Source organism: Podarcis vaucheri, assembly GCF_965113315.1.
Source record: "Podarcis vaucheri genome assembly, chromosome: 4".
Taxonomy (NCBI): domain Eukaryota; kingdom Metazoa; phylum Chordata; class Lepidosauria; order Squamata; family Lacertidae; genus Podarcis; species Podarcis vaucheri.
In genome coordinates this window covers 30,801,291-30,825,559 of record NC_138762.1, presented here as the reverse complement: position 1 = coordinate 30,825,559, position 24,269 = coordinate 30,801,291, and the positions used below count along the sequence as shown (strand labels likewise).

At 41.5% G+C, this 24,269-nt stretch overlaps 1 protein-coding gene across 4 annotated transcripts in view; it reads left to right on the top strand.

Moving 5' to 3' along the window:
• DCLK1 (doublecortin like kinase 1) overlaps positions 1–16,523 on the top strand; it is a 200,260-nt gene extending 183,737 nt beyond the window's left edge. For 3 of the 4 annotated variants that reach the window (XM_082221572.1, XM_082221571.1, XM_082221574.1), the window contains one exon: positions 15,372–16,523. In XM_082221572.1, coding sequence (XP_082077698.1) covers positions 15,372–15,536 — 165 coding nt within the window. In that variant the 3' untranslated portion in view covers positions 15,537–16,523. Of the gene's footprint in view, positions 1–4,771; positions 4,846–15,371 lie in introns of all 4 variants that reach the window. The other variant, XM_082221573.1, reaches the window with a different exon arrangement.
• Positions 16,524–24,269: the final 7,746 nt, after the last annotated feature.

Genomic DNA, 24,269 nt, shown 5'->3' with positions numbered 1-24,269 from the left:
CACCTCTGATACCAAGGGCAGTGCATATCTATCATGGGTAGTAGCCAATGATCGACTTATGCTCCATGGTTTAAAGCTATCCAAGTTGATGCCTATCACTGGCTCTTGTGAGAGTTCTGTGTGGCTTGAGGCAAGTATGTTTAAGAGAAGGCTCGGATGCTCTAGAATTGTAGAGTTGGAAGGGACCCTGCAATGCATCCATGGCAGATGGCCATCCAACCTCTGCTTCAAAACCTCCAAGGAAGGAGAGCACCACCTTCCAAGGGAGTCCATTCCACTGTCAGAGAGCTTCTGCTCTCAGAAAGCTATTCCTGTTGTTTAATCGAACTCTCCTTTCTTGTACATGAAGCCATTGGTTTGGGTCCTAGCCAGTGTGGTGTAGTGGTTAAGAGTGGCAGTCTTGTAATCTGGTGAACTGGGTTCACGTCTCCGCTCCTCCACATGCAGCTGCTGGGTGACCTTGGACTAGTCACATTTCTTTGAAGTCTCTCAGCCCCACTCCCCTCACAGAGTGTTTGTTGTGGGGGAGGAAGGGAAAGGAGAATGTTAGCCGCTTTGAGACTCCTTAAAGGGAGTGAAAGGCGGAATATCAAATCCAAACTCCTCTTCTTCTAGCCTCCAGAGCAGGAGAAAACAAGCTTGTTCCCTCTTCCATGTGACAGCCCTTGAGATATTTGAAGACAGCTATCATCTCTCTTTTCAAAGCTAAACATACCCAGCTCCATCAACCGTTCCTCATAAGGCTTGGTTTTCAGACCCTTAATCATCCTGGTTGCCCTCCTCTGCACATGTTCCATCTTGTTAACATCCTTCTTAAATTGTGGACACAGTACTCCAGGTGTGGTCTGACCAAGGGAGAGTAGAGTGGTTCTATTGCTATTCCTTCCCTTGACTGTGACACTATACTTCTGTTGATGCAGCCTAGAAGAGCAATAGCTTGTTTTGCTGCTGTGTCACCTTCTTCTCTCATCTTAAGCTATGAGTCAGTCTTAAAATATACCATTGCAGAAACAACTTAGTAGCTTCAGTAAAGGTTCTTGTGTTTAAGTGAGGCATGTCTGCAGCCTTAATGAGTTGTTAGTGCAGCTGTCGGCAAGTGAAGAATTTTTAGTGGACTAATTATTTGTCTTTTAACTGATTAATTCATCACATTTAAATAGTTTACATGTTACAGAAACCTCAAAGGTTGCTCTCTTTCTTTCTTTTCTGAGACATTGTAGCCCAAAGTGACATACAATGTTACAAGCAAGGACTAAGACTCATTCATTCTTGGAAAGAAAGGCTACCTTTAATATTTCTTTCCTATTGCCAAAACCAACATGGTCTCCAAAATGAGCACACACACACACACCCCTGAGCCCCTGCTGATTTAAATTAACCCTCTCTAGTTAATTAGCCAAACAAGCTGGAGTTGATTAATTCACCCATTAAAGCTTGCAATCCTTCATTCTCAAAATGAAATCAATGTGTTTCAAGAACCATTTATTTTGGAGCTTTCTAGCGTGTACATCAGCCTGCAGGCACTTAAGCCAGTGCACACATGAAAGCCAGCCTCAGCAGACCACACAGTCCATCCCAGCTAGGAATAGGGGAAGAATCTGACTCAGTTTACATTTAAAGCTGAATCAAGCATATCCACGTATTCTATGAAAAACAATGTGAGAACCAAAACAGAGCCATCCTATCCAGACTTTGCAATCTGGTTATCCAGCCAAAGAATGTTTCCAAAAAATGCATGAATAGGGAGAAAGTGTGGATAAAAATGAATATATTAGTGAAAATAATGTCCAAGCATGCATTATATTAGGAGAAATTGCTTGCACAAAGTGTATTAGTCAAAAGAGCAGACAAAAATGTGTTTATTAGAACTCTGCAATGAAATGTTGAAGTATTTTTCTGAGAACTGCAGTGAAATGAAACTGCAGCTTCCACCTCTATTCCCAAAAAACCAATCCCATCTAGAGAATTGTGCAGAGAATGATGCTGTGCATATTAGTGATGGGCAAAGAGTACAAGCCTTTACCCTGATAATCAGGGGGGCCCTTTGAGTGTTTCTTTTCACCACCCAAAAATTGCTAAATAGCCCAGTGCCTGTGATGACCTCTGCAAAAGGTGGGGGACCCTCATTTTTCTGATTAGGTTGATGCCATATGTGGTGGGTGGCTCCCTACTCCTACTAGGACATAAGTAAAGCTATGCTGACAGCATCATGTGTTGCCAGGATTCACGAGGGCATGGTCACCAATGACAAAAGGCACTGTCAGCCTAGTTTTACAAACTTCTATTGGAGGAGGAGCCAGGGATCACCCCACCCCACCCCAGTTTTCAAGAGATTAGCTCTTCCCCAACTCAAGCTATAATTAATAAAATTATTATTATTATTATTATTATTATTATTATTATTATTATTATTATTATATTTTATTTTACCCTTGGGGTAAAGTGCAAGCAGAATTGAGAGACTGGCCCTAGCAGGCTGCTTGCAAGAACTTAAGCAGTTGTGTCTGCATGGTGAGGAACCCCACTTGGGACTCTCACCTCATATTTAGTGCAGATACTTTCTGCTTTTGATTTTCATCAGGGTTTGGCAGGGCGTCCCAAACTCTTCAGTGCTTTGGACATTGGCTTCCTGCTTCTTTCTAGAGTGTTGGCTCCACTTCCTCTGTCTTTATGGCAGGGAGACAAGGCAGAGAACCCCACACGTTTCTTTTATCTTTGCCGTCCTCTTCATTTTTCATGGCTTCTTCTGAGGCCTGCAAGTAATCTTGGAAGGTTGAACCCTCTTACCAGCTTTACCCAGGTGCACTCCCTCCGAGGTGATTACTTGAGAGCAAGTTGATCATTTGGCAGCTTAAAACAGCCTTCGGCAACCAGTCGGGCTCATGGATATTGTAGTCCGAAACGCCTGGAAGTCTCCAGACGAGCAAAGGTTGGCTTAGAAATCCCACCCAATGTCTCTAATTGTGGATGGATCTGCAGGACTTCCTTGTATTTCCAGCTGTTCACTGGCCATTTGCCTTAAATTTCTCTGTGCAAATATATTTCCATGGGTTCAGCTGAGAGAGATAAAATGGGGGGAGGGGGGAATGGAGGCAGCTTGTAGGTGCACCACTCATTAGAAGCTGGGGTCAGCACGAAGAATAAGCTGTTATTTAGGTGTCACTCCTCAAATATTACTTGGTTTTCAGCTTTCCTCCAGGTCCTATTTGCAATCTGTTCCTTTAGCCTATTTTGTTTAAAGTAACAGCAGCACTGTATTTAGCAAATAGAGAAAAGGGGTGTGTGTGTGTGTGAGAGAGAGAGAGAGAGAGAGAGAGAGAGAGAGAGGTGGTCAAATGTGTCTCCCCATTACAATAATTCAGAAATTCAAATAATAATGCAATATTTTGATTGGAAACCCCCTGGAAGGTTGGCTATTGTGTATGGCAAGTGCGTCACACAAGTGTGCCAGTAGGTGGCAATCATGGATCAGTCTAGGGTGTAACACACGCATAATAAGGGCCTCATATTTTCAGCAGGAAATGTTCAATCATTTCGGATGTTTTAAAATATTTTGCATAAGACTAAGCACGGGTTAATGAAACAAAATAAACAAAGCAACATATTAATTTATGCCTTGTGTGGATTCAGAGTCAGGGTGTGTGCTTCAATAAGTAAAAATCTGGAAATGTTTCAAACTGCCTCTTGTAATATGAATTCTAAACATTCAGCATTATGTCACCACATTATACGTCTAATGAGGGAAACAAAAATAAATATAGATTTAATAGATTTCCATGTAACAATTCTAGCATTATAGCATTCTCCAGTATTAAACTGCACATTGTGCCTTTCTCTCTCTCTGAAGAACTAAAACAACATTTAATTACCTGTTAAGTAGTGACCCACCTACGTGTCAATTCGCTGTGGAAAAGTTAGAAAAATAACACCTCTATTTTTTTTGCTAACCCAGCCTCTGTACAACTGAAGAAATAAATGGAACATGTGCTTCCCCCACCCCACCCCCTACACATGTACCAATATACTTCGCCCTACAAAAATATTAAATTAAGCTTACAACTTGGATTTCAGTACAAGTTAGTAAAGATTTTACAGTGCAACCATTTATTTACTCCTTTTGTCTCATGTGTACGGTACAGGAATATACAGTTATTCAGGACTCCTGAGTATCCCTTGTCTACAAGATCTTTTTTTAAAAAAACCCCAAAACCTGACATACAAAGATTGATGGGAATGTCAAAATGTGTTTCTTTTATCTTTGCACATTTCGACAAATATGAAGAAGCATAACTTGATCATTGTGTAGTCTGGTCTCTTCTGGTGCAAGGAATGGCTACGATTTGCTATTTTTTTTAAATAAAAAAGCAACAACACCACACACCCTTTGCCGTTAAACAGGGGGTGGGGAGAGGGATCTATACGTATGTGAAACCCAAGGGGCAGCCTACTTTTGTTGCTATATAAACGGACTAATTGTCAGAAGTTGAAATAAATGCATTCTCCTATCTCACTTTAGTCTTAAGTCAGCCAGGTAGATTTTTTAGGGCTAATTTCTTTCTTTTTCTTTCTTTTATTTATTTTTTCATTTTCTTATTTTTCCATTTCCAATGCATAGATTTTTATTTTATTTATTTTTTAAAAGGATGTTAGAGTACTATCTTGTGAAAGTGAACATTAAATATGCACAAAGTAAGGGACAGTGTTGGTCTGGAGGTCTTAATGCTCTAGCACAATGTCGACCCACTGAGTTGCCCCGTTTTTCTCTGCTCAGCTGGACCACGGTTTTACCATCAAGAGATCAGGTTCTTTGGACTACTACCAACAACCAGGAATGTATTGGATAAGGTATGAGATGGTACAGCTCCAACAGTCAGTGTTTCCATGGCAACGTGCTGGCAGTCTCCATTAACCAGTTCCTTCAGTGGATAAACATTTTATATTTTATTTTTAATTCGTTATCCAGTCCATATGCTGCTTTTATCAGTTTCATTTTAACCTTTGATTGAGATGCCACACCCCTCATTCCCCTTCCTCACCCCATTATTCACACTGACATTGCAAGCTTTTTCTTCATTGCACATGCTCAGTATTCAAGTTATCCCTATAGTTAAAAGGACAGTGTATACAGAAAAAATAAAATAAAATGGATATGCTCAAGCGATGTTTTCTTTCACATTTATGGTTTTAAGGCATCTACTGTCCTGTGCTCCCTTCTGTTTTAGACCCACGATATGGCAACAGGACACCAGTACCCACGTGTATAGATTGATATTCCTTTTCTCTATGAGATGTGAAATTATATACTGTCATTTTAAATCCCTCCCACCCACCCCCAACCACTACCTTTGCCTTATAGATTGAACAATGCATTGATATAACATAGTATTTAGAAGCTTTCCCCCCAGTTCAACGAAATAAAATGCATTGTATATGTGCTGGTAAGCTTGTGTTTCAAAGTATGCACATTTTGTTATACTTTTTTTTAAACAACAGATTAAAAAAAAGAGTATATTGCATGGATCCCCCTCCTCTTCGGTACTATCCTGTGATGCACAAAATTGATAGGATTGTGATGATGTCTATGGAGAACGGGGTAGTTACTTGCGATGGGTTTTCTTTTTAAAACGTCTAATCTTGCTACAGAAACAGATGCTGTGCCTTTCCTAAATTAATCACTTCTTCATCTATCCAGCGGCTGTTTATTAGATTTTAATATTTATATTCCTCAGGTCTGCTTGTGATTTTTATTTTATTTTTATTTTTTTAAGATGCAGCGGCGGATTGCCAGAGGATTGTCAAATGCATTTTACCTCAAAAGACTAGGATTTCAAAACTGTATATTACACACACACACGTGTGTGTGTGTGTGTGTGTGTGATATTTTACCTTCATTATCATAATGGTGGCAGCAGTCATCGCAAGCATTTACAGTGCATTCAGTATCCCCCCTTTCTAGAATTTAACTAAAATGCATGGATCAAAGTGCAGCAGACCAGGCTAGAATAAATAGTTTTTATCTTGATATATATATATATATACAGATGTTGTTTCTTAAATAACCATCAGAGTTATTGCAGTAGAGGAGATGCTCAGTGGTCTTCCATTCTATTGATGTAAGCCATTCCATTGATGTTTAAAATGGCATATTTGTTTAAGTATTCTAAACCTTTGATCAGTATTTTAACTTTTCCGATGGACAATGTTAGAAACAAATAATGCACATTTTTCTGACGACCCAAGACTAACAAATGTTCACATGTTTGCAAGGAACTGCTGCTAATACCAGATTAAATTTTTAGGTATATACCAGCAATGTCTATGCAGGCTACTGCTCTGACATCCTAATATAACCATCGAAATGTCTTCGTATTATATGGACAGATTTACCTCTACTTTATAGTATGAAGGACAACATGGTTGAATTTTTGCATGCAGTCGAAGAGTAAATGAAGATTTAATAAGGCATCGGTATAAGCTCATTTTAAGAGTGGATAAAATTTTGGAAAGATTCTAGTACTTAAGAAGGTAGGAGCTATATTAATGCAACATTTCACCCCTAGGATTCTGGAAGACATAACTGTGCAAATACACAAAGGCAAATACACATTCTGCTTTGGATTATTCAAACATACATATGTACATGCATACAAATATATATTAAGCAGGGCATTAAACACCAGGGAATATATGTTAAACAGGACATGGTAAAATTACAGCACACGACTGTGATAGCTGCTTTTCAAGTAGTGCAACCAAAACATTGTCCATCTGTAAAATGGGCAAAGTGCTTGATAGTTAATATTTAAAAATTGTTGTTGACATCCTGCTATAAGGACCCTTTAAGTCCCAAACATAACCCACTTTACAGTCCAGTGACCAGCTTTGGGTGCAAAATATTTCCTGCCTGAAGGGCCTCCCCCTATTTATTTTGAGTGACTCTCGCTGTTCAAATGGTTATCCGTGCCAGAGGGAAGTAGATATATGCACCAGAATATATACACATCTACTGCTTGGAAGGTCAAAATCAAAGCTAAACCGCACATCTAGAAATGCTCTCTTGGGATTACACCAGAATACAGGTGGAGGAATTAAAAATTCCCTATTCTTCATAGATGTTGTAGACTAGCATGCACACACCCCCAAGGGATAATGGGATTTGTATTCCATAATACATGAAGAGCACCACATTGGCTACCCCTAGCTAACGTCCTCCTCCTGCCTCCGTGTGCTTGATTTCTATGGGTAGAGAGGGTTATTGTTGTTGTTTTTCAGTGTGGAGAGAATTTAAACATGGTATGTCAGTCTAAACTGATGCAATGTTGGGAGAGCCATACCATGTGTTTTTAACACTTTATCAGATGTGGAAATGATTTTCTGCTGGGACACCCAATTGCCCTTTTCAGGATGCAGAAAGATAAAAGTAAGAAAGCTTAAACACAAAGAAAAATAAGAGAGACAACGAAGGGAAAACATTGTCCTCTTGAGAGAAAGAACTGACAGGGTTTTTGTAACCCTTCACATTTCCACTGTAGTTCCCACACCTCACTGAGCAAGTTATATCAATATTTAACCAGCCTTGAACAACCTTACTCTTAACATATTTAACATCTGAGTTTTAAAAAACACCTTGACCTGGTTCCGATAGCCTCCTTCTAGTGATTTGATTTTGGTGGGCGAGAATAAGAGCGGCAACTGCAGGCTAGCTGCGACTTTTCTCTTTAAGATTGGATAGCTTGCAGTATGTCCTGCTCACTGACCTTGCTTAAAGTCTAATGAACGTAATATGGGAAGCAATGTATAGAAAGCTATCTCCATCCTGTAATGACAATGGCAGTTGCATTGATTAATTCATAATGAATCCTTCGTTGAGACTGCAAATGGTAATTACGGCAGATTCTTTTCATGGGAGCCAGAGTTGTTGAGTGGATGGCATGTGGCCTGTGAAATCCAAAAACAACTTGTTCAAATTACTACTACTAGAACTAATAATAATAATAATAATAATAATAATAATAATAATAATAATAATCTGTACCCTGCCCATCCAACCAGGTTGCCCCAGCCACTCTGGACAGCTTCCAGCATTTACAAAAACATAATTAAACATTAAACAGTATTTTGGAGTTCCCCCATCACGTGTGAATAATGGCGATGGGGTTGGAGCTAAGTTGACTCAGGAAAGCTTATCATTTATACCAGCTTTCCCCAGCTTGCTACCCTCCTGATGTTTTGAGCTACAGCTCATATCCATTCCATGGTATGGTTTGAAGGCACAAGAGGCCACCACTTCAGCAACCCAAATTTCTCTAGTTAAGTGCCTAGCTCAACTGGGCTCCTTTTTGGGGGGAGCAGGGGAGGGTGGGGATATAAGACTAAAATAATAACAACCGTTCCCCATATCCTTTCTAAATAAGAAGGTCCTACAGGGATGTGTTTCAGCAAAGGTATTCCATGACTTTAGCTGCATTGCATTGCAAAAAAAGGGGGGGTGGGATATTGCTGAGATCAACTTGGCCTGGCAGAGTGATGAAATGTGGAGCAGGTCGCCTAATGTTAATTAGCTGGGGAGTGCATATGAAGAAAGACAGTCCTGTAATTATGCAGGTCCCAGGTTGTCAAGAGCTTAAGGATACAGCACCTTTAATTGAGCTCTGAAGCTAATTAGTCAGTTCAAGCAGATGCTTTGCATGCAGGAGGTCCCAGGTTCAGTCTGCAGGTAGGACTGGGGGAAACTCCCTGTCTGGAATCCTCGAGAGCCACAGCCAGTGAGTTTAGACATTCCTGAGCCAGATGGACCAATGGCCTTGATTCAATATAAGGCAGCTTCTTATGTGGAAATAGTAGTATATGCTCCTATGCAGCTGGAATTAAATATTAGACCAACAGGAGCTTCTGAGTTCTCTTCTAGGGCATCCCCACATAGAGCAAGTTTCCAAGGGGAATTTGCTGACCTTCAGACAAAAATATGTAACTTATCCCATCAGATCAACTTCTGTACCTGAGAACTTGAAAGTGGCCAAAGTAGTAACAATTTTTAAACAGGGATCCTGGGGAGATCCAGGAAAATACAAGTTATAGCTTAATATCTGTTCCAGGAAAACTAGTGGATAGAATTTTTTTAAAGACAGAATCATCAAGCATATAGAAGAACAAGTTTGCTGAAGAGGAACTGTTTCCCACAAGGGTAAGCCCTACCTAATCTTTTGGAGTTCTTTGAGAGTGTCAGCAAGCGTATGGGTAAGAGTTCTCCAGTAGACATTGCGTATTTAGACTTTCTAAAGTTTGCCAGGTCATTCCTGCTCTGAGGGGCTGTAGAGGAGAAACCTGACGACTGCCTTATTCAAATATTACAGGATATTGCTGCATCTTCATATGATCCAAGGCAAAAGTGATCCAATGCAATTGGGTCAAGTTGGAACTTCTGACAGTTCTGGCTCACACTCTGCTAAGGCAGCAGTGGGCAGGTTTGGCCAAGTCGAAGTGATTTTATCAGCAAAGGAATGTAATAATAATGATTATGTATTTATTTATACTGCCACGTTTCCCCCTGATGGGACTCAATGCAGCTTACATATAAAAATGAGAAGTGCTAAAAGCATAGGAAAAACAATAATTTAAAAACAATTAAGCATTGTTAGGAGTAAAACAATATAAAACCTATAAAATCTATTGAAGCCAAACAAATAATTACAATAAAAACAGCACAGCCCCACTCTTTCATTAAAAGCTGTCCATTCCCAAAAGCATGTTGGAACGATAAAGTTTTCACTTGCTGGTGGAAGGACAACAAGGAGGGAGTCAGTCTAGCTTCTCCATGGAGGGAGTTCCAGGTTCTGGGAGCAGCCACCGAGAAGGCCCTCTCCTGCATCCCCACCAAGTGTGCCCGTGAAGGTGGCAGGACCGAGAGAAGGGCCTTGTTGACTCAGAATTTAGTGGTTCCTTGAGTCCTGTTCAGGCCTTTTTTTCAGCTAGAACTCACTGGAACTCAGTTCTGGCACCTCTCAGGTGGGCGCCATTGCCATTCTAAGAGAACGAGGGAAGAGTTCATAGTGAGTTCTGGCACCTCTTTTTCTAGAAAAATAGCACTGGTCCTGTTAAAGGAAAGGAGGGGTATATTAATAATAATACAGTGGTACCTCTGGTTACATACTTAATTTGTTCTGGAGGTCCATTCTTAACCTGAAACTGTTCTTAACCTGGAGCACCACTTTAGCTGCCAGAGCACAATTTCTGTTCTCATCCTGAAGCAAAGTTCTTAACCCAAGGTAATATTTCTGGGTTAGCAGAGTCTGTAACTTGAAGCATATGTAACCTGAAGCATATGTAACCCGAGGTACCACTGTAGAACTTACTAAAATATCACAAAGCAGTGAAGAATGTTTTGAGTTCTTCAGAACTCTTTTTTGGACAGAATGGTTTGCCATACTGAGTTATAGAGAGGGAAAAAAGACTCTCTATGATGTTCCAAAGTCTGCTTTATGTAACAGTCTTAAGATGCAGTCAGTAGTGGACAATGGAGTGGGATGGCAGCCCTTACCTGACCTTCCAGAAGATGGGTCGCTGCTGCTTACCAGGAGGAAGAGTGGAAGAGGCAAGGTGGCGCACTTGACAGAGGCATTATGGTGCTCCTGCTGTCACCTTTGTACAGCATCAACCTCCCTATTACCTTGTCCCTCCCACTCTCCCTCTCACTAATCAGGAATGACGCACTTGCCAGGAGGTCAGGTAAGCAGCATAGCCACTCCACCCTGCCATCCGGTATCCAATGGAGTGCAAAAAGTGGCAGGGGGGGGGGAAGCAATATCAATTTAAAGAATATAATGCAAATATACCGCAGTATGTTGTTATAATAATCATCCCAAAGCATAAAAGACCCGCCACCATTTCAAAAAAGAATGAGCATTTAATATTCACCCAAAGCCAGGCCATGTCCAAATGCCTGAAGAAAGAAACACATCTTCTGGAGCCAAAAAAGATGGCAGTGTTGGTGAGAGAATAGTCTATATTTGGAGTACAATCACAGAAAAGGACCACCAGGAATGTGGGGAATGCGCCTTATGCTGAGTCAAATCATTGATCCATCTAGCTCAGTATTGTCTACACTTCCCAGCCCTACCTAAAGATGCTAGGAATTAAACCTGCCTTTCCCCATTCTCTCATTGCCACCCACAAGGCAACTCTTGGGAGAGCTACTTGCACTTCACACAGGTCAGACGGGCTCTGATGTTCCTCCTTTTAAAGATTCCAGCAGTGCTGATAGGTTATCGAATGCCAGGCAATTTGGAGATGCTACTCGGGTGGCATTGTGGGTTAAACCACAGAGCCTAGGACTTGCTGATCAGAAGGTCGTGGTTTGAATCCCCGCGACTGGGTGAGCTCCCGTTGCTCGGTCCCTAGCAGTTCGAAAGCCCGCCAAAGTGCAAGTAGATAAATAGATACCGCTCCGGCGGGAAGGTAAACGGCGTTTCCATGCGCTGCTCTGGTTTGCCAGAAGTGGCTTAGTCGTGCTGTCCACATGACCCGGAAGCTGTACGCCAACTCCCTCAGCCAATAAAACGAGATGAGCGCCACAACCCCAGAGTCGGTCACGACTGGACCTAATGGTCAGGGGTCCCTTTACCTTTACTGTTAAGCACTGGCCATTGGGTGCTAATGGAAGTGGAATAGAATGGTGTGGTTGTGGGAGCTTTTAAAGTATTCCGAGCAAATGTTGCAACAGTACATAATATAGGCCTAGTTCAGCAAAGTGAACAGAAGATATCCAAAATGGCAAGCAAACTGTAAAGGCATCCTACAGAATTAAAGAGGGAGAGAGTGACAGGGGAACCTTTCTTAGATTAATGCACGAACAGCTGCATATCTCGCTGGCACTGCCCTCACTGCAGCCCTGTAGCTAATATGAATAATGCATGCACTAAGAGGGAAAACATACGCCCGTATTCTTTTATTAATGAAACGAATATGTTTGTATGTGCATGGCTAGCAGTAAAACAAAAGCAACGGAAAGTGGGGGGGGGGAGTCACCGTGCCCATAAAAAGTGAATATTTTCCCTCCAGTGATTCCTGAGCTAGTAGACAAATCATTATGCAACAGCTAAAATGTGCCATGTATTTCACAGTTGCTACAATTGGGGGTGGAGGGGTGTCTTCCAGAGCCAGAGCAATAGGCCAAGTTGTGAGGCTCCAATGAAAACTTTCAGAATGACGTTGGTTATGGCAAAGTCTACCGTGGCCAGCATAATGTCTGCATGGTGTTGCAGACCTTGGTGCTTCCTGAAGGATGCTTTAGAGTTCATTAGCACCGACCTGTTAAAGACAATCTGCTAATCAAATACGCAGTAGGTAGCTGCCTATCTATCCCCTGTAAGAATCGTGCAATTTTACTAGGTTGCTACCAATATAGACTTTTCATTGGAACTCTGAATGCTACTTCCCTCCAGCTGAGAAATGTCATTCCCATCATAGTGTGCTCATGAATGCCTAAGGTTTGTTGGATTGTTCCAAACTCTTATATACAGCAAGCCCACAACTTAGGCACATTTAAACTTGTGTGCATATTGCACGTGACCTCTGAGAGGTGGTGTGGTTTGGGTAGATGTAGCAGTTTGGAGGCTACACACATAGCACCTATCGCGCTATATTATAGGAAAGGGCCATAGCTCAGTTGCAGAGTGCATGCGTTGTATCCGGTTAGTCCCAGGTTCACTTCCTGGCAGCGATAGGCAGGGTTAGGATCAAACAGTGGAGAGTGACTGTCAGTCAGTGTAGACTAGATGAGCTAGATGAATGAATGCTATGGTTTAGTACAAGACAACTTCCTAACTTCGACGGACAGCTAGATACATCTGCAGAAGTCTGCATCTGTTTTTCTGCATGGCCGTACCTAGATCAGGGCAACTGACTTTAGTAAGACTTGCAGAACGCCGCTGGAGGCTAAATTGCAGCCTTCATATTTTAAATCAGACTTGAATACCAAGGGAAGAATTTCATCTTGAGTCTGGGATTAATATAAAAATTATGTGATGTGGGTCAAACCTTTAAATAAACGCCTTTGGAGCATAAAAAATACTTTAAAATGCAAATCTGTATGTCATTGAATGGTAATATATGCCATTCCCTCCATTGCTTTCGGAGAACTATATACTGCAAATGCTATATTTGTAACGTGAATATGATCTGGATTGTCTTCTGCTTCATATTAAAATATAATAATAAAGTTGGTTTTAAGGCCAAGCATCTCACGGGGCCTTGAAAACTGGTCAGACCTTTACCAAAGGATCAGCAGCAAACAAAGCACCTTTGGCAAACCATCACAATTCAATTTTAGCATTCTTATTTAAAATTATTGCTGTTGTTTAAAACCCAAATATGATTTTTCCTCCACTTTGTATTACTGCTCTAAAGATTCTAACTATGAAACTATTAGTGGAACAATTCAGCCTAACTGAATCCATTTGCTATAGAAACCCTCTCGGTCTTCTGCCTTTATTACATCATTTTCAAGCCCTGATTGCATTATTTTAGAGCATGGATTGCTATAATGCTATTCTGCCCTAACCTGATGGATTTAGTTTTCATCTTGTTCTCAGAAATGCCCAGTCTATAAATATATCTCCGTTCTCTAACCAGGATTACAGTTAGCTGGTAAATTTTCCAGAAGAAAAACAGTTATGCACGTCCCAAGAGAAAATGATACATCCTTTGAAGTAGAATAACCTCTTGATTGCATTATTTTTTAAAAGAGCCCATCATGATAAAGAGAAGTCGTTCCAACATTTCCTACTTAACACTTGCATTCATTTGGTTTCTAGACAATCCGGTAGTTTTTAGCCTCCCTTGCTCCCAAGTGGATATATCTGCAGCTTAGAGGCCAAGTTTTTATCCTTTTGGCATGTGCAGTCAATTCACCGTAGACAGTTCCTCCCAAATCAACAAAACTTAGAGGCTCTCTGAAAATTAAGCACCATATTTATGCTTTGTGTTAAATTGGACAATTAATGCCAACTTGGAAATCCCAGAAGCAGTGGGCGGCATCCAAGAAAACAGTTGCACCAGCCCAAGCACTTTGGGCTGCACAACGTCCTCTCCCTGTGTGCCACCTAAATCTCTTCTGGGTAGTTGGAGGAAGCCCCAGAACATACGGGGGGGGGAGGGTTGGGGAGAGGGAGCCAAAATTATTTGTGCTAGAGGAACTGTTTTGTTGGATAAATACACCCAAAATGTATTTGCAGAGCTGGTGGCAGTAAATACGCATACTTTCAGGGTTCGCTTGACACTTCTCTTGCAGCTCTTCCTATTACCAAAGAGACAAACCACTTTGTGAACATTGTTTCTCTCTTTAGCAATAGATCAAACCAATCTGCAGGGTGGTTCTCCCCAGGCCAGGTTCTTTCTCCATGTACACCTCATACTGCTTCTGATTGTGTTGTTCTCATTTTCATCTAAGGCAGCGGTTCTCAACCCGTGGGTCCCCAGATGTTGTTGGACTACAACTCCCATCATCCCTGAGCTCTGGCCTTGCTAGCTAGGGGTGATGGGAGTTGTAGTTCAACAACATCTGGGTACCCACTGGTTGAAAAAGGCTGATCTAAGGATTAATAACAACTGGGCAAAGCACTGACTATTCTGCCCTTCATAGTTTAGGGGAAATCCAGCTTTGCATATAGATATATTTGGGAATATGCAATATAGACACAGATGTACATACTATAAATATAGGTAACACCAGCTCCCTGGACGTGTAGAATAACATCTCTTCTTGCTAATGAGTGTGTGGTTATTCTGTTTAGAAGTTGGCTTTCCTCTCCCTTTCTTTGACTTTAGTCTGACAGTTTTGTAAGAATGTAGGGTTGGGTTTGACTGGGGGTTTTTTTTGACACCTTCGCTGTTTTTTAATGTTGGCAAATATTTGCCCCCTTCGTACAAATCAAATCACCTTTTAACCTTTCCTGTCAGGATAGAGGCTTACTTTGGAAAGGGAATAATTGTAGGGTCAGTCCGCATACTCCTTGAAACCTGAACCCTTTACTCCAAGAAATTAATAGCATCCAGAAGTTTAACATATGGCATGTGCACACACACACACACACACACACACACACACACACTGTATATGCTTGACGATGTCACGCTGCCTCTTAATAGTTTGGGTCATGCCCTTTTGTGTGAATTTATCTGTGTTATGAGTTAAATCCAGCAAAAACTGGCTGAAACAGAAGGGTGGATGGAGGAAGAGTTTTTGATTTAACCCGGACTGATTTTAGCCCCAGTCCTGGGGAAAAGAAAGGGAGGGATGGAGAACATATGGTAGCCAGATATGGCATTTCATACACAGCCTAATTTCATTTATTCTCATTTTATGCCCCTGCCAGACCACCGCTCTTGATAAGGAGGGGCAGGTTTTCCGACGAAGACGCAACCCGGATGTGAGGGGGCGCTGCAAGGCACAACAAGCACCACCTGATCTCAACTCCGAATCGGAAGACTATTCACCCAGTTCATCTGAGACTGTTCGCTCACCTAATTCACCCTTTTAATAAAACACTTTTGCTGAAAGTCTTGGCTTAACCCTTTGAGATTCTGAAAACAAACAAACAAAAATCCTCCAAACCTGTGTGCAACTGTTTCATTTGATTTCTTCTCCTTCTTTTTTTGTCTGTATCAGTTGCTTTAAAGAAGGAACCACAGAAAGGGTGCTTACAGTATCTTTGTAATAATAATTTCCTAAATGACTGAAATCATCTTTGTTCTGTCTAGATTGTGACTTGCTGCTAAATATGATCCTCAAAGGGTTAAGACTATTTTGCTTTTTTTCTAATACATATATATATAAATATATATATATATAATTTTCAAAGGGGATAGAAGCAATGAATGTTTTCATCAGTCAAGCTACAGTATATGACTTAAGCATATGTTAACCCTCTGAGTGCATAATCTTAAATAATCTTGACTTGCCCCAAAGAGGGCTTTATCATCAACACATTTTCCTGCAGCACTCAAATTGATGGTTTAGCCGAAGTGCTACGTAATTACAGGATCTGGATTGTGATTTTTGTAGAGTCTGGTTTTTATGCTCTTATGCCAGGGGTACAAATAGTCACCCATCAGCTACTGGGATCTTTACAAAGCAAACCACTGGGCATCTGAGTTGTTGGAGAGATCAATGATAGTTTTGTTTGTTCTCATGTTTTGCTGAACAAAGCACCCTCCTTTTAGCACATTGAACCTAGAAATTCTAACCATTTCTAGGTGTGTTCTGCCATGATTACTTGTTTAAATAATGTCACAGGCAGTAGAGCTGTCTAAGAACAATCTGTTTAGGGTGCTGTTTGTAGTTCCCTGGTTGCTGGCTGCAACACAGTTTCATGGGAGTCTATAGTGGAATGAATTCCCCATCATCCATACTCTGCTGTGCACAAAGTCCTCCTTTCTGTACATTCTTTTTAAAGACACAGGTACATGCAGAAGGCATGTTTGGGAGCAGGCAATAAACACAATCAGTTTTGGTTTTTTTCATGCCATGGATTGTTCCTCTGGGCGTTATTGTGGTGTTATTTATATGGTGAGGGGTGCTATTTACAATGACTGGATGGGGGGATGTTTAACAGAGGAAATTATTCTACAGACAATGTAAATTAAAGAAGAGATTTGAAATTCCAAACATAAATAACCTTTGTTTTAAAAATAAAGTGGCTAGCACTTACTCACCTAATGTCTTTGTACAAATATATTTACCAGAATTTAGTCTGCGAGTGTGTGAGAGAGAGACAGACAGCAAATGGAACAAAAATTCCAAAAGTAAATGTTTCATCAGTGCTTTGAAAACATAATTAACCTACAAGAATCATTTGGTTTTTAAAATAATGTTGGTTCCAAAATGTAATAATGTTTGTAAAAATGGTCTCTGTTCATTCACCAGTCACTCTAGTTGAATTAAAAAAACCTTGGTTTTTAAGGCCTGATTCTCAAAGTGTTATTGAGGAGGCTTTAGAAGAAATGCAGGATGGTAAAATTCATATCTAGAGGTTATAGAAATTTTGCTTTGAGATACAAAACACCTGAGATGGGGAGATCAGCAATCCTGTTCACTTGGGCTATTTAAATACTGACAAAGGTAATGTCATTTAAGCAGCCTAAGTGGAGAAAGGATTTCAACCAGTGGAATAAAAGGTACTTGATTGAACACATTTTGTTCATTATAAAAGCATAATTGATATAAAACCAACTGGAGCCATCTCTGCCAAGTTGCTTCTTAGCATCATTACTGATAGCAATTTATTCATGGCCTGAGCACATAGGCTATGTACCTGGTAGGGTACCGGTATATAATTTAGCCTCAGGACAGTACTTGCCTGGTCCTCCATTGCATGACCTCTAATAAGATTCATTGCTTTTCAGAATAAGTGCCAATGCTAGACATCCAACAAAACCAATGAAGGGCCAATAAGCAGGGCCAATCACAAAGGCATATAAGCTCAGTATTCATTCACTATTATTTTTGTGAATGGACTGAGGTTCATCTCCTTCCTCAATGCATGGCTTACCTTTGTGCCAGGACCAGCCCCAAGTTCTGTAGCTTATAGATTTTCCCCATAGGGCAGTCGTTATAGCAAAAGCATTATTGTTTCGATAATGTATGGAAAAAGCCACTCTGATGCCTTGCTTATATTACGTCTTTATTACACTTGTTCACATTATCAAGCACTGAACAAACTACAGAACTCTTGATGGGAGGTGATTACTCATTTGGACAGCTACAAACCAGCCATCTAGAATGCTCTCATCTTTTTGGAGCTCTGTATTTTTTAAATTATTATTTTAACTGGGCTTCGTGTGTTTTCAACAAGTAGAATTTTCCCCATAATTTTGATGGGTGGACAGCATAATCCCACTCACCATATTTGGCTGCAACGATCCACACTGTTGAGCCAATTCAAAGCTCCTCAGCCGCCACTATAATAGGGTTGCCATACTTCCGGAATTTCCCAGACATATTCAGAATACTGCAATCAGAAGAAGTGTCTGGGCGGAAATCGAAAAAATGTCCGGAAAAATCCAGACATATGGCGATTTCCCTTAAAAATTCCTGTCCTGCTTTTCACTTTTTGAAATATGGCGACCCTACACTATACTGGTAATCCCCAGTCCTACTGTAAAGAATGGCGCAGCTTTGTGCCAGTCTCCATGACTCCTCTGAGCCCTAAGGCAAGGCAAAGGAAATTCTGCTCCTTGTGGGCATCTGGAAATCCTCACGGAGGAGGCAAGTGTAAAGAGGATGATACAGGGTAGTACTGCCCATAAGCCTATCTGATGGACTCTTGTGATGGTCCACTGTAGCAGATCCTGTGATCTTCTAGATCAGGGGGCGGCAAAGTTTTTGTGGCTTGGGCCAGTTCACGGTCCCGCAGACGCTGCGGTGGGCCCGAGGGTGCATGCATGCACATACACATATGCAAATGCTATTTCCGGTGCTCCTTCCAGCGCAGAAGAGGCGTGCAAAGCTTCCCATTGGCTGCAGGAGCTTCCTACAGCCAATGGGAAGCCAGCCAGCGTCGTGGAAGGCGGTCCCCGCTCTACTCCGTGCCAGTTTAGCACGGTGCACAGGAGCCGACCAAGCGGGCGGCAGGGGTCCATGGGCCAGTTAAACAACCCCCATGGGCTGCTTGTGGCCCATGGGCCTTAGGTTGCCGACCCCTGTTTTAGATTGCCACAGTGGCTCATAGCAACTGGCTATAAAAGGTGAATCTGAGATTAAACAGGGATGGCGTAACTCAAAGATCCATAAAACAACTGATGTTGCACTATTACGTTGCACATAATGAGGATGCGTAGCAGTTTAAAAAGTAGTGGGTATCCCCATAATGGATTGATTGGGATTTCCATGTCACATTACCTCTTTACAAGCTATTATAAACTAAAGCCAGGTACATGCAAGTACCTAAATGCATGTTTAAAGTGCATCCAGCACCAGCTTATTAACCTTCTTGCACAATCTTGCAAATAATTATCATCAGGGTTCTTTCTATATAGCTATTAAAAAAAGAGATGGCGAAACCTTTCCTAAAATAGGAGAATTCCGTATGCAGTGTGCACTTTATACAAGTTCTTGTGAGAAATGAGAAACCAGCAGCTATGAAAAGCTTGAAACTTTCCTCACTCACCAGCAAATAATTGGTCCAAGAAAAAAAAAACCATAATTTCAGGGTAGTGTACACACTTGTCAATTTCATTGGCCTTTCCTCTTTGCTCCCCACTTAAAGGAGGCTGGTTTCAAACACAGAAGCGGGGGCAGGATCTGTGTTCTGGTTCTGTCCCTTTTATGTTTTGCATTGAGATATCAGCATATGCTTTTATTCAAATGAGACAAAAGCCTTAAATTGCAGCATCAGTGTTGGCGATGAGTTTCATCTTTGAAGCTGATGGTCTCAGTATCCCAGTTCTGCCAAACACCAGTTGTATCCAACTAAGGCCGCATTCACACCATACTTGTAAAGCACTGTGATGCCACTTTGACCAATCATGGCTTCCTCCTAAGAATTCTGGACCCTGTTGCTTGTTAAGGAAACCACAGGAGGAGGAAATGCTCTTGTGCTCCAATCCTGCTTGCTGGTTTCCTACAGGCATTGTGAGAACAGGATGCTGGACAAGATGGTCCATTGGCCTGATCCAGCAGGCTCTTTTATGTTCTGAGGGTGCTGAGAGGTGACCCCAGTCCCTTCCCAGAGCCACAGTTCCCAGAGTGATTTAGCAATGGCTCTTCACAAGGCACTCTGGGAATGGCAACTATGGGAGTGAATAGGGGTCTCCTAACAATTTTCAGCACCCTTAACAAACTGCAGCTCCCAGAATACTTTGGGAAACACCCTGACTGTTTGAAGTGCTTTAAATGTGTGGTGTGTATACAGCCCAAGTCATGCTCAGAGTAAATTAGATAAATTAGTTGTGACTAACTTAAGTCCATTTATCTGAGTATGACTTAGTCAGAGACCATTTGGGAATGTTGCCTACTAGTGGGGAAAGTTCATCCGTACAGCATCAATAGCTTTTCCGATATCCATATTCAACTTGGGCCATCATAAAATCAGTGAGAAGGGGAAATAAAGAGCAGCTTCACAGCAACCTGCCAGCTATGAAGCTTTGCAATTTTTCTGTTCACTGTTACTTCCATACCTTAGGGTGTCTGGAACAGTGGCGTCGCAAAGTGGGGGGCGGGGGAGCGGGTCGCCCTGGGTTCCATGTCTGAGAGGGTGACAAGAAGGCACCACGTGGGGTGCTTGCCCAGGCGCGGCGGCAGAAGCAGCCATCGCACCGCTGCAGCCGTGAGCAGAGGATCCAGCCACCGTCTGTATGGTGTTTGAGCAGTGCCGGCAGCAAACCGCTACATACAGCGCATGTGCGGTGATGAATGCATGCACTGTACATAGTGGTTTGCCGCCGGCGCTGCCCAAGCGCCATACAGATGGCGGTGGGATGCCTCTGTCGCCGCTGCAGCCGCAAGCAGAGCATCACACTACCATCCGTATGGCTCTCGGGTGGCAAACTGCTACATACAGCCCATGCACAGTGTCGCACATATGCACTATGCATAGCACCACCGCACATGCGCTGTATGTAGTGATTTACCACTGGCGCCGCTGAAGCGCTGGGCGGACAGTGGTGGGATCCCTCCGCCGCCAACAGGAGCCGCTTACGGTGAGCCGGGGGCCCCCCTCCCAGCCTCCCTCCCTCCCTGGCTCGTTGTAAGCAGCTCCTGCTTTGCTGCTTTACAGCAAGCCGGGGAAGGAGGGAGGGGGATGGATGGGAGCCGAGGCTCCTGCGAGGACGCAGTTTTGCCAGCACCCCTGCAAAGTGGCATAGCTCCCCCCTTCCCCTGACGACTTGGCATACTTGGGAGTTGGTATGGGTATGAGTGGGTATGGTGGTGCAGAGGTGTAGGAAGGGGCAGACATTCGGCCCCCTCCCCGACTCCCAAGCCCTCCCCGAGCTGTCAATGTGGGGGGGGGGTGACAAAAAATTTCTGCACCGGGTACCACCTGGGCTTGCTATGCCATTGGTCTGGAAGGTAAATAGAGCTTACAAAACCCTAAATGACAGCATTAGCACACATCTTTGCTTCCTGCAGGATTGTCATTATTTACCAAGCGTTTCTTTAAGAACATGCTGTGGTTATACACTTCAACGCAAAATTTGTTCTTATGGCAGTGATGCTTTAATGTTCATGTCTACTCAGAGGTAAAGCCCATTGTGTCGTGGGACTCACAGAGATGTGAGTATAGACTGTATCCACTACTCCAGGAATAAGTACTATTTAACTCTCGGCCTTACCTCTGAGCAGGCAAATATAGGGTTGTGCTACTAAGTCTTTGATCCGGCGAAGGAGGGGGGGGGGATTTTGACTGCCAAAAGCAGGTTTAAATTGGTGGGGCTGCAAATTAAATTCAAAATTCCTTATTTTCAAGGCTATTTTTGCTCAGGTGCATTTGTGTAACAACAATTTGGAGCACGGAATAAAAAATAAGTAATTGAATGGGAATTGAAGAAATTAAAGTATCAAAGATGGTCTTTTTCTGAATGATAGCTTTTGTAAGTTATCTTACACTTCCTTCAGTATTTCAATATTTATGCAAATATATTTAAATGCATATGATTGGTTAAAAATTAGTTGACTGCCATAGTTATAATACAAAGGGATCTACCCACCAGCATTTTATCACTACCTGCTATTTAGACCAGTCAACAAGATTTAGGAAATCAATTATAACTTGGGTGACCAACCCTATGAAACAAATTAGACTTTATGCAGATTGATGATTGAAGGTCATACTGATTTATGGGCAGTAGGTTTAGTCCACAGTGCTCCATGAGTGTTGTTATGACAAGTCACATAATATTCTTCCTGATATAATAAATGCAATCATGTGACTTAAAGCGTCCATTAATAACATACAATTCTTGACTTTTGGGAGGAGGATGACACTTTGAAAGCAAAGAGATTCATTCATCTTGATTAGAGGAAGTGAGCAGAGAGAAAGCCAGGCCTAAAAATGCTTCACATTACAGTTGTGCTGTATCATGTGAAATCCATACAGAGTCTTTCCATCACCTCTGTTTTTATTTTGGAATCCAGGAATAGCATTAAAAAAAGATGTCTGAATCTCTTTCATCCTTGTGCCATATTATACCAATTAGAGGCATAAAGTCCCACCCCCCTCGTGTCCACTGCCAAACCCCCACAAATGTTTGATTGTTGGCTTATGTTTTATCAGCACCAACTCTCTAAAACCTTTTAGAAGTCATTCCTCGATCCTAATAGGATGTGCTTTGAATTTTCAAAATCCCTAAATCAAGTGGTTCTAACGTTCTCAATGCAGGCTGCTGAAATGTTCAACACCAAAACTGAATTTTTAAAGTGCAAATGATTACCTGAAGTATGAAATTTGTGCTGTAAATCAGTTGAAAAGTTTTCATGTCTAATGTCTGGGTTTTGTTACACAAGTATGTAAGTCGCCATTTTAACTTTAGCATTTTTGTACAGTCTGTTCATAACATGACAAAATTCAACAACAATTAATTGATAAGGGATTTTAGTTAATATATTGGATTAACTAGAAACCATGTTGCCACTTGAGATTTACTTTCTGAAGTCCTATATCCATGTTTCTTACTTGATCACAGAAACTTCAAGGCTGGATCCTGATGAAGCTAGCTGACCTTTGCTCCCACTGAAATCAATGTAGATTAGCTCAAATCATGACTAATCTGTCCAACTGATTTTAGTGTGACCCAAGTTCAGTTTACTTACTCAGGAAGCAAACCCAGGTGATTAATTGCATGTGTGACAGAGGTTTCATATAGCTTCAAATGCAATATTTTTCAATGGAGGCCATTCACACAACCAACAATGTGCTGAATGTTGAGTGATCAAGTGAAATGTGTGTGTTATACTGAAGCTAACAATGAGCGGCACTCGACTTCACATTCCTAGCACAGCTCTAAATAGCAAGTCATGTTGGTGGCTAAATAAAATATCAAGGAAAACAGGTCTGAACTGAATGTATGTAACATGTCAACTTTACACACATTGTTACATGACACAATATCATAACCAAAGTAATTTAATAATAATAATTTATTATTTTTACCCTGCCCATCTGGCTGGGTTTCCCCAGGCACTCTGGGTGGCTTTCAACAGAACATTAAAAACAGAATAAAACTTCAAACATTAAAAACTTCCCTAAACAGGGCTGCCTTCGGATGTCTTCTAAAAGTCAGATAGATGTTTATTTCCTTGACATCTGATGGGAGGGCGTTCCACAGGGCGGGTGCCGCTACTGAGAAGGCCATCTGCCTGGTTCCCTGTAACTTCACTTCTCACAGTGAGGGAACCGCCAGAAGGCCCTCAGCACTGAACAATGGGGGTGGAGATGCTGTACTGGGCCTTCAAGTGTACTGGGCTGAGTAAAAAAGAAAAGCCCTTCCTACAATAAGGGCTCTCAATGTCCATTGCATTCTGAGTTGTTCCAAATCAGGTTGAATCTTACTGATATAAATAAGCAATCCATTTACCAAATACAAATTTGCTAGCTCTTTTTTAAAAATAAAAACAAATAAACATTGCTTACCTGTACTCAGAGGGTTAACACAAAAGCACAAGGCATGCCAATCAGACTTGGTGTTTTCAAACTGCTTTGCTCTTTTAGCAAATGTTTCTACGTACTTTCTTTGTTTCATTTCGTTTTGTTTTGTTTGGAACGTTCTTGGAATCTTTCAAGTTCAAAATTAACTTGCGTCGTGGTGTTTGAGGATTTCCATAACCAAATTGATCTTATTTTTAGTTATGATTTTTCACGAATAATATGCATCATTAATGCAGTGTAAGTCTGTAGTTATAAATCTGATTAATACCACAAGTGACTCCAGATATCTTTTTTTTTTTAAGTACTTAAAACACATGGTGGCATAGGTGGCAGCCTGAAGATGAGCATGTTTACACTGAAGTGAGGTTCATAATGTTCTCTGGGGTTCCTCACAAGTAAATATGCATACGATTGTAGCCTGGCACGGACATTTCCTATTGATAAGACAGCAGCACATTGTATTTTTCAAGAGAATCCTGAAAAACAGTTTTGTTTTGTTTTGGTTGGGTATTGCTACTAGTTAGGAAAAAGCTATATCATTACATGCATTGTGTATATCATCTGCGTAGATGAAGACTGTCCAGGCTTCATATTTAATTATTCCCCCCTCCTTTCCTTGACATTGTAGCA